This window comes from Lagopus leucura, unplaced genomic scaffold (assembly GCF_019238085.1).
Source record: "Lagopus leucura isolate 7727_CA_CO unplaced genomic scaffold, USGS_WTPT01 Super-Scaffold_100002, whole genome shotgun sequence".
Taxonomy (NCBI): Eukaryota; Metazoa; Chordata; class Aves; order Galliformes; family Phasianidae; genus Lagopus; species Lagopus leucura.
This window is the reverse complement of record NW_024962263.1, coordinates 84,760,524-84,773,434: the sequence shown is the minus strand read 5'-3', so window position 1 is coordinate 84,773,434 and position 12,911 is coordinate 84,760,524. Positions and strand designations below refer to the sequence as shown.

The 12,911-nt window shown below is 40.1% G+C and overlaps 1 protein-coding gene across 2 annotated transcripts in view; it reads right to left on the bottom strand.

Moving 5' to 3' along the window:
• The window catches only part of KHDRBS3 (KH RNA binding domain containing, signal transduction associated 3), a 75,983-nt gene extending 63,331 nt beyond the window's left edge, over nt 1–12,652 (bottom strand). For both annotated transcript variants that reach the window (XM_042869299.1, XM_042869300.1), the window contains exon 1: nt 12,179–12,652. In XM_042869299.1, the coding sequence (XP_042725233.1) occupies nt 12,179–12,266 (88 nt within the window). In that variant the 5' untranslated portion in view covers nt 12,267–12,652. The remainder of the gene's footprint in view (nt 1–12,178) is intronic.
• Between the last annotated feature and the right edge of the window lie 259 nt (nt 12,653–12,911).

The window sequence follows — 12,911 nt, the reverse complement described above, 5'->3', positions numbered from 1 at the left end:
AAGGTTGAGGGAACAGGGCTTGTTCAGCTTGGAGAAGAGAAGGCTCTGGGGAGATCAGTGGCCTTCCAGTACCTAAAGGGAGCATACAAACAGGAGGAGGAACAGCTGTGTACATGGGTGTATAGTGATAGAACAAGGGGGAACAGTTTTAAACTGAGACGGGGAGGTTTACGTTTGATCTTAGGAGGAAGTTTTTCCACTCAGAGGGTGGTGACACACTGGAACAGGTTGCCCAAGGAGGCTGTGGATGCCCCATCCCTGGAGACATTCAAGGACAGGCTGGATGTGGCCCTGGGCAGCCTGGTCTAGTGGCTGGCAACCCTGCACACAGCAGGAGATTGAAACTAGATGATCATTGTGGTTCTTTTCAACCCAGGCCATTCTATGATTCTATGGTAAGCAACACATTAAAATTTAGTGGAATAATTCATGTATCAAGTACACCTACATTCAAGGTGAAATAAAACCCAAGCTGAAATGATTATATTGGCTTAAGATATCAAGTGAGTAATGCCAGAAAATGCCAAAGTTACCACTGACCACAGACACTTGCTCTGCCTACACAAGCCCACCGATTCAAGCTTCTGCTCCATCAATTCTGTCTGCCAAGGAAAAATATGAAAAGCACAAACACCAAGAACCTGAAGCATCGTTACTTGGTGATTCAATTACATTTACATTTCTTCAGAATTAGAACAGAAAACACTGATGCTCTTATTTCAAAAGTAAGTTATTTCTAGATGTGAGAAAAGCTATAAAAAACAAGTGCTTCTATTCAGAAAATGGAGGGTCTGGCCTCTCAGAGGATGAACATTAGCTGAGAAGAAAGTCAGTATGCTATGTTTCACTGCTAAGAAGGGAAACAAAAGAGTTTAAGGGTGCATGTGAAAAGAAAATATCAAAGCAATCATAATGTGCACTTGTCCTACAAATGTATTTGTAAATCATGGATCTTGTACTGAGATACACACATTAACGTATCGATCATGCTAAGTTTCACACCTCACTTACCTTAATTCACTGACAGTATTTTAGAGCAAGTGCAGGAACAGCTGATAAAAATAGCTAAATGCTTGAATGTGCTGCTTATTATAAAGCTAGGAAATAAAGATTTTTAAATGAACTGAATAAGATCTGACTGCCCATTAACAAAAAAAAAAAACAAAAAAAAAAACTAGAAAGAACACTTAACCAAGGAAAGACTAAATTCTCATCAAGCCATGAGCAGAAGTAATCACAAACATTTCCACCAGACCCCTGACATGAGGCTTTAAAGACTTAACAGTCAGCATTTCGGAGAAAAATAAATGTTTTGTTTATATCTATATCCAGAGTCTAAGTACATTCTCAGAATTATTTTTATTATAGCATCCATTTCTGAAGCTGAAATTCTAAACAGGTTATTATTCCTATTTACTATAACTCAAAAATATGAACACTAAATTCCTAGTAAGAGCAGAGACAGAAATTTTTTTTTTTTTTTTTCCATTAATTTCATATAGCTTCTATTTTACCCCTGGTATAATAACACTATTGGCAGTAGCCCTTGACAAGAAGCAAGGGATTAACTATGTAGCTGGCCAGAAGCATCTATTCTCTTTAATCTATTTTTCTGAAGGGGCCATCTGCTCTTATTTCTTCATTTCATGTTCTAGCTTGAAATTGCATTCACTATTCTGTTAGTATTTCAATTAGTTGCATGTAAAAGTTTCTACCATGTCAGGATGGCTGTCTTGAGGATGAAATGCTCTAAGGTAAAAAAAAAAAAAAAAAAAAAAGGGGAAAAGAGGTTATTAGCAAAAGCTGATTGACTGTAATTTATACAGTTCAAATAGCTAATTAGTTATCATTGGAGTGAAGGGAAAATAACCCTCTCTAGCATTTGTTTTATTACAACACAGCCTGACATCCAATACCGACAAGTGCATATAGCCAAGTTATAAGGTGCTGAACTTGAACAGAGAAGGATCACAGTTTCTCTCTGACAGCTTCTTATCAGATGATTGCTCAAAGATTTCAAACCCGCTTTGGTAACAGCACCAAAAGCTTCCAAATGATGTGCCAAAACCACTTCATGAAAATGCTGACAAGCTACTGCCACATGATTAGCAATATTTGCATGGATTTATGAAGAATGAACAAACTTCCTAAGTATTTACTCACTGTAAACTACAGGTTTGCACTCTATCTAGATATCATTAATAGCCTTCTAGTCAAGACAGCCAGCGGAAGTTCTGGTCATTGCCTTGAGCACACAAGCAAAAGGAAACAACATCCTCAGGACTTACTAGTTACTTACGTACAGCAAATAAATTGTCAACAATGCTGAGCATATCCACTGAAGTTTAGAGAAACTATGATTTACTTGTTGAGTGCAGATCTTACCAATTTCTATCAGACATTATTTCAGTAATAACGAAAGTAACTCATCTCAACCAGCTACTTGCCACTTATGCGATAATGAAATGCACATCAGCATTTTTAATTAACCTTATGCAGAACTATGAACTATTACTTGGTGTTCCAAACAAGCCCTGTTATTTCAGATGCATAAATTTTCAAGCACATCTGTGAACATATGATTTATAAATAACAATAATAGTTGCTCTGCACTCTCCATTTAATCAGTGATAATTATGTGATATTCTAAGAGCTTACAGTTAAAAGGTTTGGTGAAGTGTTGCTCTTAAATCTCAATTTAACACTTACCAAATTGGCCTGAGCCTTGCTAGTTAAAACATACATCAAGAGAACAGCACAGGTCAAAGCTATTTCAGTTCCTATCCACAACTTAATTGCATTTAGAAAGTCCCAAGTAAAGTACCTCCATTATAACTACAACAAGCAGCCTGTGTGTAAGCCTATGCTTGTGATCAAACAGTAATCAACAAAGCAACAACCAAAAAAAAAAAAAAAAAATCTATGGGACAGAGGAGCAGTGAGACACAAGGACCACTTCCTGCAGGCAGGCCAGTTAGAGCCTTTGTACTCTGAGCAACAACTTTTCACACTTACATACTTAAATTGAGTCATTTTAACAAAATGATTATTTAACTATTGAAGTCTGTTAACCGTACACTGCCTTTCTTCACGAGGGATCCACATTTCCAGGAGCAGACAGTATATTCAGCAACAAAATCACTGTGACAGATGAACACTGATGGCATACAGCACTCAGGTTCAGTTCCCTGCTTTCTTTCAATGGGACCAACATCACTTTCCCAGTTACGTTCCCTCACAGCAGCAGACACTCGTTAGGCTAAATGCCGGCTCCCCCTGCTGACACTGTCAGTACGAGTCACAGCACAGCTGTCACGCTGAAGATACAGGCTGCATTTCAAGAGATCAGAAAATCATAGAATAGCTCAGGTTGGAAAAGATCAAGTCCAACCACAACCTGACTGTACTACCGTAATTCTAACAACCCTCTGCTAAATCATGGCCCCAAGCACCACATCTGAACCTCGAAACATTCAGGAAAAAAACTGAAATTAACAACTGCATGACAGCTCTAATACTTGGAGATCAACTGCTAACAATACTGTTTCTTGATAGAGGTAAAGCAACCAAAAAAAGTTACCTATTTTCAAAACTATTAAGATACTTTTCAGTTATCCTACAGCAGATTCTTACATGGAACACTTCTTTCCTTACGTCAGATTAACATCTCAGTTACCTGAGAATCCCAAATTCAAAAGAAAAAAGACTGGAAGAAGTTTCAGAAATACATTCATTCCCTCAAGCATTTTGCCATATTCCTGGAATTCCTGATAATGCTTCACATGGACTTAACAGGTTTCTGTGAAGTCTTCAAGACAGGCTGTAGTAAAAACACATTTCAAAAACACAAACATTAAGTTTTAAGATATAAATACTCTTGCACACTTTTATAGAATAGGCTAATAGAAGCTTTAGCCCTTTTTTCCCCAACCACAGTGTAATAAGTGTATGCTAAGAAAAAAGAATCCTTAAAAGAACTTTGTGTTGGACAAGGTGGACAGATCACAGTAATTCTTTTTAGACTTTAAATCCAAGTGTTAAGAACCACATTTCACGTTCCAATCTCTGTCTAGGATGTCATTAGGATAACACTAAAAAAAAATACTGACTAGAGCAAGAGGTATCACTGCAATTGCAGTCTATCTGCTGCAGATGCTCCACTGAAAGCGAAGCAAATTAGATTCTCCAACAACGGGATCTAAACAGAGGAACTGAGTCAAACGATTCACAAGAAACAACTTCTTTGAGAAACCTCTCCAGCCCCCACAGAAAGTCTGTGAAATCCTTGTAAGACACACAGACAATTCAGTTCTGATAATTTTCTCCTGAAGCCAAGGCAGGCTGGAAGTGGGCATGAAACTATCAATTAATACAGCAAAAAACTATTCTAGCTTTCTGAACTTTTTAAACTGTAATAGAGTGAGATTGGAAGGGACCTTAAAGATCATCTAGTTCCAACCCCCCATCACATGGACAGGGTTGACAATAATAATAAATTTTGTTATGTTTCATATGAAGTGATTTCAAAACGATCATGACAGTTCACTTAAGCAAAAAGGGTCAAACTTCCCCCTACTTCTGTGCATATGTATCTATCCCAGTGGAGACTTCTGGTGTAGAGAAGAAAGCTTGACTTACATTATGTGTAGAAACTGGTCTCATCTATAATGACAAAATCAGGGGAAAGACCAAAACGTGCTTGCAGAAGCTTTAGGTCAGAAGCCTTGAGAGTGCAGAGGGCTGACAAGTCCTCCTGTCACTCTAGCAGGAAAGTAATAAAAAAGCCATTAATAAAAATTCATTTGGTTTCTGTTTTTTGTTTTTTTTTTTTGTTTTTTTTTTTTGTTTGTTTTTTGTTTTGTTTGGTCTTTTTTTAAATAATACCACTACTATCCCAAAACAGGAGAAAAATACAGCTGAAAGCATTAAGCACCTGCTTTCAAAAGAACTTGCTTTCAAGAGTACAGTTACTGTTCCTGGACCACATCTGATCAGGAGCACTTCACTACAAATGCATTTACACCGAGCAGTCAATGAATGCAGCTTGAATGTTCAGTGTCAGAGCAACAACAGCAATTCTGATTTCATTCTAGATCTGTCTAGTACATGGAAAGGAATCTTCTCCTACTGATTATTCCTATTGTACAACCCAAAATGGATTGACAAAAGTGAAGAAAATTACTAAAACCTCAAAGGATGTGAATTTCTAGTTTCCGCCATCACTACACTATACCAGGATCAGCACAGCAGAACTTCCAATACAAAAGAAAATTTATTAAGTGCAAGAGCAATAAGCTTACTGAAATGATTTCTAGTTCTTTCGTGTGCATCTTGATATTGACAATTATCAATACTAACACTAAAAAAATCTAGCCAAGATTGAATGTCCAGAAATGCAAGTATTTTGACAAATATTTTAAGGAACCATTTATTTTAGTATCTTGTTTAACATCTAGGCACTCAAAATATTGTGCTTCAGTTTTCACTTTATTTTTTTGCTTCACGTTTCACAACTCTGAAGGGCCTCTTTGCAGCTTTACCTCTGTAGAGGCAGCTATGCACACAAACCACAAGTTAATGATTATTTTCACAAACGTATCAGATCAACAAGAAGCTTATAGACCTTTTACCAAGGTTGTAATATTTTTCCATGATCTTCTTGAAGATGAAGACAATTCTGTACCTAGAATTCACGTCAGACGACAATTAAATTATAGTCCGTATGACCTCATTTTAAAGACATGATTATGTACTTGTAACTTCTGCTCAGCTAAAGTATTTAACCTAGGTCATTCTCAGAACTACAATCACTGTTATTCAACACCAAGTTGCAGAACACTCTGAATCAGAATCCTTAAAGTTGGAAGGGACCTTTAAAGGTCCTCTAATCCAACTCCCCTACAATGAACAGGGGCATCCACAGCTAGATCAGGTTGCTGAGAGCCTGGTTCCACCTGACCTTCAATGTCTCCAGGCACTGTATTTCTGAGCAACTTGTTCCAGTGCCTCACCACCACCACTGTAAAGACTCTTTCCTTTATGTCCAACCTAAATCTCCTTTCTTTAAGTTTAATGCAGTTTTCCCTTGTTGTAACACTAAAACTAGAGAGTTTTTCTCCTTTCCTGTAGCTCCCCTTCATATATTTAAAGCTATAAAGAATGATGAGGTTTCTCCTCCATAGGAAACAATCCTATTTCCCTCAGCCACTACTCAAATCTTGCTTTCCAGCCCCTTTCATCAGCTTTGTTCCTCTTATCTGCAAACACTCATTAAGTTCACATTCTCTCTGTGAGTGAGGGGCTCAAAATTGAAAACAGTATTTCAAGTTTCTCCTTATTAGTGCCACATGCAATGAGACAACCCCTTCCCTAGTGCTGACCATGCTCTTTCTGATAGAGGCCAGGACACATTTTGACTTCTTGGCCACCTGGGCACACTACTGGCTCATGCCTCTAGGTTTTTTTTATTGGGCAAGCTTCCAGCCACTCTTCCCCAAGCCTGTATTACTGCATGGGGTAGCTCTGACATAACAGAAGAACCCAACCTCTAATCTTATTGAGCATCACACAGTTGAACTCTGTCCAGTGATCCAACAAATTCCAGATTCCTCCACAAATCCCTCCCACCCTCAAGCAAATACAGCCCTGCTCAAGCAGATCAGTTGCCTACTTTATCAAAGTACACCATTTGGCTAACGCATCTATCCTTAATTTCATATCACTATTAATAACAAACATTAAGCTCAGCTAAGAACAGTCAGCCCATTTACCGTAAGCTATTAGTTACATCAGTTACCAGCTAATCCATTTAAGCATGCTTTTTACTGAAATTGCTTAGTGTTAATTAGAAGTCATACACAGTACCACACTTTACAAAGACTGTTCAACTCTGAACTTTGATATCTCACTCTCCCAAAGAAGGAAGGAGATCACTTTGTTTCTTAATTATACCTCAATTTGAAATCAGAGAGAACTCAACAGCCACAAATATCATATACACAGATTATAAGTACATGCAAGTAGAGTAGAGCAAGCTATGGGCCAGAGGAGCAGCCATTCAGTGTTGTGACTCCTCTGATTTCTTCAGTAAATAAGTGCTCAGAAGGTTACCGTTTTAATTTGCATGGATGGTGTCGAAAAGGATTGAAAGTGACAAACCATGTCAGCTTAAATTTGAAACCTTTAAATTTGATCTCTCTCATTGACTGCCAAAGTAAGTGTGCAAGTGAATTAGAAGTCAGCTTTGGTCTCAATGTGATCATGGGTGAGCAGCTGCAGGGTAGAGTCACGCTTCATAGCAGATGAGCCCAGGGTGAAGTATGTATGCTTATCTTTAGCTGCATTTCCCAGCTTCACTGTTAACATGACTGGAATACCTGATAAATCAATTCCCCTGCCTTTTAGGAGACTAAGACTCAAACCTAATTGTTAACAAGCTACAACTTTCCCAGGGCAGTTTCACTGCACAAAAAGCAATGAGCCAACCACAACAAATGTCTGCTTCTGAAGTGTTGTAGAGTGGAGAAGGTATAGACCAGATGAAACAAGAGACAATCTGATGGCTTCTTCAAGTTCTTACTACTTTTTAAGCTATCTTAAAAGAACCAGAACCTAAGCCAGCTTCGCTTGGTTTTATGGGGTTGCCTTCAAGCCATACCCATCCATATTTCTGATGGAAATTTTTCTTGCATTACACCTGCCAGTTAACCCTTGTAAGCTTTCACATATTATTGTTTTGAAGTTTGATTCTTAGAAGATAACAGTTTCTGCTTTCTAGTTAACCTCCAGGAATGACAACTTCAAAAATCTTTCAGTCTGAAGTGTGCACTACAAAATTTACTCATACTCAGGATTACTCAGAACATACAGAATCCAATCAGTTTTTTTTTTTTCATTTGCTTTACAAAATGCCTATAGCCTCTACAGAGCATTTTGCCAGCCTTCAAGAGCTGAATACTGAAAAGGGGAATTACTACTTCGCTTGCAGAAGCTGCAATGAGAAACAAATGGAGGATGTGCCACACCACTGAGAGACTGGGAACTGAAGTTACCATGCATGTCTGCCCCATGCCATGTTTGTCCTCAAAGCAGGAGGATGATTCAGCAGCAAACAGATGATTTATATCACAAAGTTAGTGCATCAGTTCACTAAAAAGTGTGCTTGATGACAAAATTTTAATTCTTCACACATCTATTCGTAAAAAAAAAAAAAAAAATCAAAGGAAATCCTTAGTAAGCACCCAGAAACCCACATCCCTGAATAGATTTATTCAAAATCATTAACATCTATGTTAGTGTAATAAATTGAGTTCCTGCTTTAACAATTTTTACTTTGCAGGCACAGAATAGCTACAAACATAAGGCAGGTTAATATTCTCTACAATGCAGGAAGCCAGTACGCGTCTCACACCATCTATCCTCCTTGGCTTTTAGGAAAGTACTGGTTTTAAGAGATGGCAATTTGATCACTAACTCATGAAGCTTTGGACAGAAGTCAGCAAACCTGTGCTGATCACAGACAGTCACGTGGCTCAGCACAGTGATCCAGCATCCAGCTAGCACACACAGCCATCTACTGATCAGAAGGCTTGTTATTCCTGTATATCTTACTCTTGACAGGAGTTTAAAGGTAGTCTTGCCAACTGAAGCAATAGCTTAAGTCTCAATACAGCTAAAATAAGATCTTAAGGCAAAATTCCTTAAGACCAGCCTACGTAGAAGTAAAAGCTGTATTTCAGATAAGACATGGACTCATTACCTCTTAATGTAAGGATTTCAGCTGCCCTGACTTTAATCACTGTTTCCCTCCACCTACATATTTAACATTATATAAAACAAGCACCAAACATCAGTTTTAATGTCATCTTATTAAAAAACACACCCAGTATCAACATGTTTTCAGTGAGCTTCTGGTAGCATGCAGACTCAGATCCCTTACCCAACATTCACAGAATACTTGCCAGATCAGCACAGATCTATAGGATGACAAATAAGGCAACTCTTTTCTTCTCTTTTACATTCTTACATTACCATTAGGGAATTTTTTTCCAGTGTAGTGTTGGTTGTAATATGTACAAACACTTGCAGTGTTAATAGCTTTCAAAAACACTGCAATCTACACAATGATAAAGAACTGATTTCACTTCAGAAGTATCACTTTTACATTCAAAACATATTTCCCATTTTTTGCATATAAAATAGAGCAGCTGACAGTAACTTGGAAAAATACAAAGACACAATACCTGTACCAGATTTTTGCTCTTTCACAGAACTGTATCCTTCCCTTTTGTCCTTACTTGTAAGATAGTAACCAAGCAATATTCCAGTTCCCATTGCCTGGTATCAGCTACAAATTAATGTTATTAGGATGGACACAATTACGAGCAACATGCCTGCTTCCAACATACAGCATGCTTAAAGGTTAACAAAAATCATTTTTAAATAGACTTACTGTTCAAACATACAAGTAAATCTTATTCAAAGCAGAAAAAATAGAAAAGATTCCTACTACACTAAAATTTAAGCAGCAGTTAAACATACCAATAAGAAAAAAAAATCACTAATAGATTCTGCATCCCAAAAAAGACAGTCGCCAAATTCCTGAGCAGTGTTCAGCGCCAATGAAAGAAATCAGTATTGCAACAGCACTGCAATATATTACGAAGGATAAATGAAAAATACTACCTCCAAGTTGAATACTTTCAAAACGCTGAAAATTTTTATTAGGGCAAGAGGAGACAGACACCTTAGTTCTGAGAGACCAACAACACTGCCTATCGAAGTATTCTGGCAGCATCCTAGTTATCTCTGCATTGTTTTTCAAGTGACTCCTCTGAAACAAAGCATGTCAAGCTCTTTCTGTATCATTTGCAATTACGTAATTTGTATGTATCCAAATTATAGTTTGTAATTACAAGCGTAACATGCAAATGTGTTCACTTCTGTGCAAAAGCTGTAATTAAATGATTTTTGGAAGTCTATACACAGACCACTTTTCCCTAGCCTAGAAGCAGAGTTTCAGCCTGGGCAGTTATTTCAGCTATTTTGCTCTTTTGTCGGTGCTGAAGCAACTGAAATGAGGGAGCAACATCTCAGGAAGATTCACAAGTTCTACCATAGAATTCTTACACATCAATCCTAAGTTTATGTATTTCAGTTAAAGTAAACGCAAATCCTAAATGTAATGCTCTTAAGACATCAAAACACCATTACGTAATTAAGCTAGTTATTTTAAGCACTTAAAGATGTTCTCACACACCTCAGCTAAGCTAAACTCTGAAACACGCTTCATTCTAAACTGAGAAACTAAGCAACTTCAGCTTCAAAAAAAATAGACAAGCCACTTCATTTGCCTTAGTGCTGTATCACAGAAAGAACTCACTGGACCTGGCATATGACAAACAAGCAAAAATAACACTTCACCACTAATAATTGCATTTACTTCAATGTGAATATCAACTGAATTAAGTGAACCAGCCACTGATAAAGTTTTGTTAAACGTCTTTTCTCAAAACAGTGAGTTTCTCAATTCTATTAGACATCCAACTCACCTCACTTGGTTCCTCAACTGTACAACTGCTTTAAAGGGTTTTAGATAGCAGCTACAGAAATACACATTTTAAGCTACAGTTAACTGGTTGATAGTTGTCTTTTTCATTTTTTGCCTGACACGTGAACACTTCAATCAGATTTAATGCAAGACTTACAGTGTAAGCAAAAATTCCAATGAGACTAGAATAAAGAGGTTCAAACCACAACCATCACTTTTTTCCTATGGAATATATTACTTGGTTTTGGAGCTACAAGTATGCAAGTAGGTACCAAGTACTATACAATGAAAGCAGGTAGATGTTTCTGCCTCTTAACTGCCCATTTGAATGAGAACTACAAAAACTATTGGTCTACAAAAGTGATGACTCTACAGTAACAACTGGAGAACTGTATTTCCATAAACAGTATTTGAAATAATTTACATACTTCCACAACGTGCATCTGATTGTATGAATTGTATAAAGGTTCTGCCAACACTAACTTAAAGTAACTTCACTAATTTCCAGCCTTAAGTTCTGAGCTATTGAGCTTAGCGTTTAGCATTTCTTTAATAGAAAGCACGGAAATAGAGAGTTGTGTTAACAAAGAGCTCTCTCCCACTATCAGTGGCACTCCTACAACATTTCAAAATTGGAATAAATAGGCAGAATGTCAACAGCCCAAGGGCAGGCAGCTGCAAGTCACACAGTACACGCATTCCACAGCTGAAACTAACAGTAACTCCAGAACATTTTGGACAGTAGTTAAGTCTCCATCCAATTTAGAGATTGGCATTTGCAGTCCATTACACATCAAGCAGCATGTCAATACACTGAAGACGACACACTGATTTAGCCCTATCCCTGTAGCATGTCGTACAGCTTGGAGTCACTTCAACTGAAGCAAAAAACACTTAGCTGCTATTGAGTTACACGGGAAGACAGGTTCCTAACTTGCTTCACCCCACCATTCCAAATACTCGGAGGGCTTATTTACTGAGCGGGACTTGTAAATGTGGAGCTGTGTAACAGGCAGGTGATTCACACGAAGCCACGCAGCCTAAGTCACATGGCTTTTCTACTCAGCACCATCGAAACAAAGAGCCAGCACGATCGGACGTGTCAAAGGCAGAGGGATCATCCTGACGGCCTGGAGCTGCATATTTGAAAAGGAGCATGCCCGCTGTTTTGGGAAAAAGCAACCAAAGGCGTTGTTTGCGCCCTAACACTGGAGTTTGAAGAGGCACCAGATCCGAGACAAAGATGCAGGCTCCGGCCAATAGTCACGCATCTACAACCAGCAAGCTATTACACCGGAACACCTCAGGGTAAGAGGGAACACTTAAGGATTTAACCGCCCCAAAACTTCAACTAAGCTACACAACAGCTCAACTTGAAGTACTCTATAAATTACACAACGAAAGATTATCTTAAACCACCCCAAACCAGAGCAGGGCTGGGGGAAACCACCCTCAGCCTCCTTCGAGCATGACGGGGCTCAGGAGCCGGGCAGCACCTCAGCAACAGCCACAGGATAGAGAACAACTCCACGCCGTGCGGCCTCCGCGCCCCTCCGCGCCCCGCGTCTCCGCGGAAACTTCCAGCAGCGCGGAAGGATGGAAGGAAAGGGCCGCCGCCGCACCCCTCACCTTGGTTGACCAGCCGCAGGGTGTGCGTGAAGGACGGGTCCAGGGAGTCCTTCTCCGCCATCAGCTCGGGCAGATATCTCTCGTCCATAACGGTGGTAGCGCTCCGGGGCGGCAACGGAGCGCCCGCGGGGAAGGAGAAAGTGCGGAGCTGGGTGCCGGGCGGCGGTAAATCCTTGGAGGCAGCGCTTCCCCCCGGCCGCCTCCCGCCTGGGGCTGCGGGGACGCATCCAGAGGGAAGCGCCGCGAGCCCCCGGCCGAGAGCGAGAGGGAAGGGGACGGCCCCCTGGGCGCGGGACGCGAAGAAATCCCTCAGCGGACACGCACGGGGCGGAGGAGAGAGATAAAAACGGGCTCCGAGAGCCGCCGAGCCCAGCCGGGACGCGCCCCTTCCGCGTACACGCGCGCGCCGAAGAAAAGCGTGTTAAAAAAGAAAAAGAGACACCGAACGCAAACAATAAACACACGCCTCCACAACGCCGCACCGACTGAGCGACAAATCCCACTGCTCCAGGTTTAAATACCCCCGGGCAGGCCACGCCCCCACACCGCCCTAAGCCACGCCCCGAACGCGCAGAGCCACTCCCCGAGGTGATGCTCCGCCCCCGCCTCCTCCCTATGGGCGGTGCTGCGCCAGCCCCCTTCCGTGTCGCCCCGCCTATTTCTATGACGACTCCCATTGGATACATCGGTTTGTCAGTCAGGGCGCGGCCACAGATTGCGATTGGTGGATACT